At 37.0% G+C, this 6,256-nt stretch overlaps 1 protein-coding gene across 1 annotated transcript; it reads left to right on the forward strand.

Moving 5' to 3' along the window:
• The first annotated feature begins 491 nt into the window (after window positions 1–491).
• Window positions 492–2,574, forward strand: LOC107797658 (UDP-glucuronate 4-epimerase 3-like). The gene has a single exon (XM_016620562.1). It carries the CDS (start codon window positions 885–887, stop codon window positions 2,190–2,192), a length of 1,308 nt encoding a protein of 435 aa, XP_016476048.1. The 5' UTR covers window positions 492–884; the 3' UTR covers window positions 2,193–2,574.
• The last annotated feature ends 3,682 nt before the right edge of the window (window positions 2,575–6,256 follow it).

Consider the following 6,256-nt stretch of genomic DNA (forward strand, 5'->3'; position numbering starts at 1 on the left):
TTGAAGCATATGTAAAAGATGTGAGAAGAATAGAGAGTGAAAGCAATGGTTGTGATCGAGAACACAAATTTAACTCCATAGCTTTTAGAAGCAATGGTTGTAAGAACATAGATTTTGAACTTGCAAGAGCCAGTGTTTTCAAAATGTGTACAATATGGGCTAGGTGGAGTAAAACTTAAAAACATGGGCCACTTTTGCTATGGTGTGAAGTCATGTGTATTTTCTTGTAATTCTTTCAATAATTAATATCAAAATTAATTATACTTGTAATTTTATTCCAACCAAATGTAGGATAAACTTATCTCAAATGTAATTCCGGAATTAATTATCTATTATTTCTGGTACAAAACGAGCCCTTAGTAGCTTTCATTGATAAAACTCTCCGATCAAAAGCTTAATACAAAAGGTTAATCCATTTCATTAATTTACAGTTCTGTTTGACTTTGTTCCTGATTCCCCACCTCCACCCCCACCCCTATTAGTCCAATTCTTCAAACCTCATTCTTCTCCCTCCACAGATCTCTCTCCTTCTAACCATCATTTCTAATACAAATCATCAACCTTTCTTCTTTACAAATCAAAACCACAAAAAAAAAAAAAAAACACAAAAATAAAAACACCATCTTTGATCCAAAACCAGATAGATTCTCATAAATAAAGCAGCCAAAACTTCAATACTAGCCACCCCTTTTTCTTTTTCTATCCCCATTTACATTATCAAGAATCAATCATCCATTTGGGGCAAAAAAAAAAAGAAGAAAATTTCTCAAACCCTAGCCCTAAACTTTTTTTCAAGAAAAATCAGAACTTTGCTGATTTTCTTTTGAAAATAAGAGATTCCTAATCTGGGTATTGCTCTAATCTCCAAGATTTTGCGTAAAATAATGTCCCAAATGAAGCACATTGATAATATTCCATCAACCCCAGGAAAATACAAGATTGAAAAATCCCCTTATAATAGGCTTAGGCTACAATTTTCTTTAACCAAGATTATTTTTTGGTCACTTGTTTTTGTGGGGTTAATCTTTGTATTCTTTTACAGATCACCAAATTCTGTATCAAATGTTTCTTCAGATCTCTCAAGGAGATCTCTTAGAACCAGCTCTTATGGTGGTCCAGTGTGGGAAAAAAAGATTAAATCCTCAGCAAAAATCAGGTCAAAAAATGGTATTTGTGTTTTGGTAACTGGTGCTGCTGGATTTGTAGGAACACATGTTTCAGCTGCCTTAAAACGTCGCGGAGATGGCGTAGTAGGTTTGGATAATTTTAATGATTATTATGATCCCTCGCTCAAAAGAGCGAGGCAGGAGCTATTAGAACGCTCCGGTGTGTACATTGTTGAGGGCGATATCAATGATGTCGCCCTCTTAAAGAAACTTTTTGAAGTTGTCGCATTTACTCATGTTATGCATTTAGCTGCACAAGCGGGCGTGAGGTATGCCATGGAAAATCCGGGATCATATGTGCATAGTAATATTGCTGGTCTTGTTAATGTTCTTGAGGTTTGCAAAAGTGTCAATCCTCAACCTGCGATTGTTTGGGCGTCGTCTAGTTCTGTATATGGATTGAATACTAAGGTACCCTTTTCAGAGAGGGATAGAACAGACCAACCTGCTAGTTTATATGCTGCTACTAAAAAAGCTGGTGAGGAAATTGCTCATACCTATAATCATATCTATGGGCTGTCAATAACTGGATTGAGATTTTTCACGGTTTATGGACCGTGGGGACGGCCAGATATGGCTTACTTCTTTTTCACAAGGGATATATTGAAAGGAAAATCAATTCCAATCTTCGAGGCGGCTAATCATGGCACGGTCGCAAGAGATTTTACCTACATTGATGATATAGTTAAGGGCTGTGTGGGGGCATTGGACACCGCTAAAAAGAGCACGGGAAGTGGTGGAAAGAAGAAAGGTCCTGCTCAATTGAGGGTGTTTAATTTGGGCAACACTTCCCCTGTCCCGGTTTCTGATCTTGTTAGCATTTTAGAGAAGTTGTTGAAGGTAAAGGCTAAGAGATTGGTTATGAAGTTGCCAAGGAATGGGGACGTGCAGTTTACTCATGCAAATATAAGCTCAGCTCACAAGGAGCTCGGTTATAAGCCTACCACGGATTTACAGACAGGATTGAAGAAATTCGTTCGATGGTACTTAAGTTATTATGGTAATGGAAAGAAAAGTGCGCAGTGATGCAATTCGATTCAGTTGTGTGGTAGGACAATTAATTCTTGTTCACTTTGATTCTTATGATTATTTTAACTCTTCTCCCGCTTGTTGTGCCCCCATTTTCTTGTTTTTTTCATATCTTAATGATACTATATAAGGGGCACATCCGATCCCACGATGAAGAAGTTGTGGTGGATGGATGGTGTTTGCTGCGCTAGTTGATATGCATCAAACGCAACCTGAAACCAACTGTTTTTTTATTTTACACCTTTTGAGTGTAATTGTATTAGTTTCAAAATTGTAGAATTCATGATAGATAGATCTGCTGCTGATTGATGGACAGTGGACATGTATCATCTTTATATCAAATTCTAATAAAAGTAGCATACGATAGTTCCATATTTGAGTTCACTGTGTTGTGTATATCTTTAAAACTGAATATTCTTGTTTATCAATATGATATCGTCTTCTACATAGATAATTTTGGTTAATCCTATTATGCAGTTTTACTTATGTTGCTACTCCTTTCTGATATTTACTTCTCTGTGATCATTCATTGTACATATTCGGCACATCATGATTTACTATCAAAAGTCGATTATTAGGGTCATTGCAATAGATTGTTGCAATTCTTCCTTAGCCAAGTTCTGTGGAATTTTGGTTTCGTGGAGAAGAAAGAAAGAGAGGGCGGGCAGGCGGATACAAAGAATCGTTTGAAGTTGTAACATAGTACTGTCAAACCTCTCTATAACAGTCTCGTTTGTTACATACATTTTTGGCTACTTACAGCGAAGTGTTGTTATAGAAAACATATATTATAACATAACATGAAAAATTAGTTCCAAAAAATACTTGGCCGTGATCTTGAATGAGCAGCGGGGTGTGGATTAAATGACACCTGTGACTTTTTAGATCATGGGTTTCTCTTGTTGGTGTTTCTGCTTTTGCCCATTGCTGTTTTTAGTGTTGCTTTTTCGAGACTTAAACTTGTTATCTAGTTACTAACAACAGCAGCAATATACCCAGCAATATACCCAGTATAATTCTATAAGTGGAGTCTGGGAAGGGTAGTTTGTACGTAGACCTTACCCGTACCTTGTGAAGGTAGAGAAGCTGCTTCCGGAGACCCTTGGCTCAACTGTTAAGAGGAAAGATACAAATGTGCAGTTTTGGTGGAAAAAAACTGGATTTCAATTCCTTTCTTTCAATAGATTTTTATGCTTGATTCTAGAAACACTTTAGTATTCTTATGGAAATCTGATGCTGTTGAGCACAAAAATATTGAGAGGAATTCCTCTTACTAGGTTGTCTATTGGATCTGTGTTGATGGTTCTCCTCAGATTTCATTTCGGGAAATGGTCAATAGGCATTTTGGAATTTGTGGCCATGAAAATTGTTTCGGCCATGAAGCAGCCACTAGTGTTTGCATTAGGGTAAACTGTCTACATCATATCCATTGGGGTGCGGTTCTCCCTCAGACCCTGCGTGAACGCAAGATGTCTTATACACCGGAGCAGATTACACCTTCTGAATGCTTCTGTTAAAATCAGTTCTCCACACCTTATGTATGATAAATCCAATTTTGAGTTTGAGTTTCAGTAAAAAAAAATTTAAAATATATTATCTTAATGATGGTGTCGGGGGCAACTTCCTCTCATTTTTGACTATTCCACCGAATATCTGCTATCTTCCACCAGCACAGGTGTCGGTTCCAACTCTACCTACCATAGTTTAGGTAGATGGAAAGAAATCTGAGTTTCAGTAAGTTATTAACAGTGTCTTAACACATGGATGGTTGCCTTTTAGACTATAGCCAAAGAAAGATGATTATTTTGGAGGCAGTGCTGCCAATTGCTAGCTGATAGCAGATATGACAATTATTTTTGTTGTCTACTTAGTGCAATAAGCCATGCCCTATAAAAAAGAAAGAGTCCCTTTGCCATATGATCCACCTGACAGTTGGGAGTTAAATAGTACAATATCTCATCTTATTCAGCCCTTCATAGAGTTGCTAAGAAGTAGCTACAGTGAATGATTGAGTTACTTTGGCTATTTAATTGGCATAGCAACTGTCACTTGCACTGACAGTAAAAGAATTTTTTCACTATCAGGCTATGGTGCTCAGACTCTTTAATTGATGAGTACATGTCGGATCTTCCAAAAGTAGTGCATTTTTGAAGATCTAACACGAGTGTGACAACATATTTTGAGAGTCCGCACAACATAGTTGTCAGGTTATCTAAAAAATAATCACAAGTAACATGTCTATAAAAAGTAAGATTAGTAACTTGAAAAATAAGGCCAGTCCCATACTTTATGCAACTCTCTATTAGAGGTCTGTAGACAGTCATGAATAGTTGGATAGTATGTAGCCTTGTCGGCTCGCCCTACCGTATTCCTTATATATATGTCTTTTGGGCATGTTTTCCCGCATATATTATTCACATGAATCAGTAGTTTATTGCCGGACGTTATGCATGACATACACTTATTTCATGTTTATATCTTAGACATATGCTTAGGGGTGTTCGACAGGTAGAACTCGGACACTCGTCATGGCCCAACTGTTTGGGTCGTGACAAAAGATTGTTAGCTGCTATGATATGTTTAAATACAGTATAAAGATTTTACACAATTAGTGTTATATAAGTTAAATTTAGTTTATGAATGGTTTATTTAATTTTTACACAATTAGTGTTATATAAGTTAAAATTAGTTTATAAATGGTATATTTGAATTGCAGTTAACCTCTTCTAACAAGTGGTATCAGAGCGAGGTTCAAGACAGGTTCATCTTGGCGGGTTCAGTTCTAGCCGCAACATTTTTGACGATAATCATGATTTTTTTTTCTGAGAAATTTGACCGGTGTGCTACGCACATTGAGACAAACTTTGTGGTGGAGATTTGGAGATGTGACCTGTTGACGGCTATGTGAAGAAGGTGGATCAAGTTTATTTTGTCAGAAAATTCCGGCCAGAATTGTTAGATATTTGCCATAATTTTCTTACCATATTTGGTTTTCCTATTTGTCGAAGGAAAGGACAATATAATTACCTTAATTGGGTTTTCCTTTTTGTAAAAGGAAATTATAATTCTCCTATACTTGGCTAGTCCTTTTTCTTGTAGGAAAAGGTTTGGACTTCTATAAATTGAGGATCCTTCATTCTCATTCAGCAGCATCCACAATGTAGCCATAGGGGGCTTTAGAGTCGTGTTTAGGAGGAGAGCTTTACGGGACAAGTGTTAGTGAGTCACTTGTATTTTCCTCTTCGTGAGGTTGTTCTCTCGATATTTTGTACTCTCTTTTTATATAGTGGATTGCTCATCTCCGTTGTGGACGTAGGTCAGTTGACCGAACCACGTTAAATATTTGTGTCTCTTTTGGTATATTTCTTTTTATTGTATAATTTATCGTCGTTCAAAATTTACTTTGCTAGCTTCCGCATGACACCTGATTTTTTTGGTCCTAACATGTGACTGATCAAGGCCGTGTAGCAGATTAAACTATGTGTATTATTCTGGCAAAAGCAAATGGCTGCATCTGCTTTATGTTTCACGGGCTCTACAAATGATTATTTCAATAACAAATAGATCTGCACCGGCCTATTTTTGGATTTTTGGAGTCTCAGCCGACACCTCAATTAAAAAAAGCACATGAAGCACGTGGATTTTATTTTTTGGAGGGGGGTGGGGGTATGTTCAGTTGGTCAAAGACAATGCACCTTCTAATTTTATGGCGAGGGGATGATGTAGTAAAGAATTACGGGTTCATTTGAATTTAGTAGCTTCAACTCGAATTATATATGTTAAAGAATTTTATTAAAAATTTACGAATAGTAGTATTCAGGCTCATTAAGGGTGTGTTTGGTACCGGAAAATATTTTTCAATTTTCTCGTGTTTTGTTGACTTAAGTGTTTTGTAAAACATTTTCCAAATGAACTCATTTTCCTTCAATTGGATGAAAATATTTTCCCGAAAAATATTTTCTAAAACTCTTTCTCAACCTTCCCCACCCTATTGCCTATCCCCACCCCACACCCCCACACCCACCCAAACCCCACCCACACCCACACCCAACCCCCCCCCC

This window comes from Nicotiana tabacum, chromosome 11, assembly GCF_000715075.1.
Source record: "Nicotiana tabacum cultivar K326 chromosome 11, ASM71507v2, whole genome shotgun sequence".
NCBI lineage: Eukaryota > Viridiplantae > Streptophyta > Magnoliopsida > Solanales > Solanaceae > Nicotiana > Nicotiana tabacum.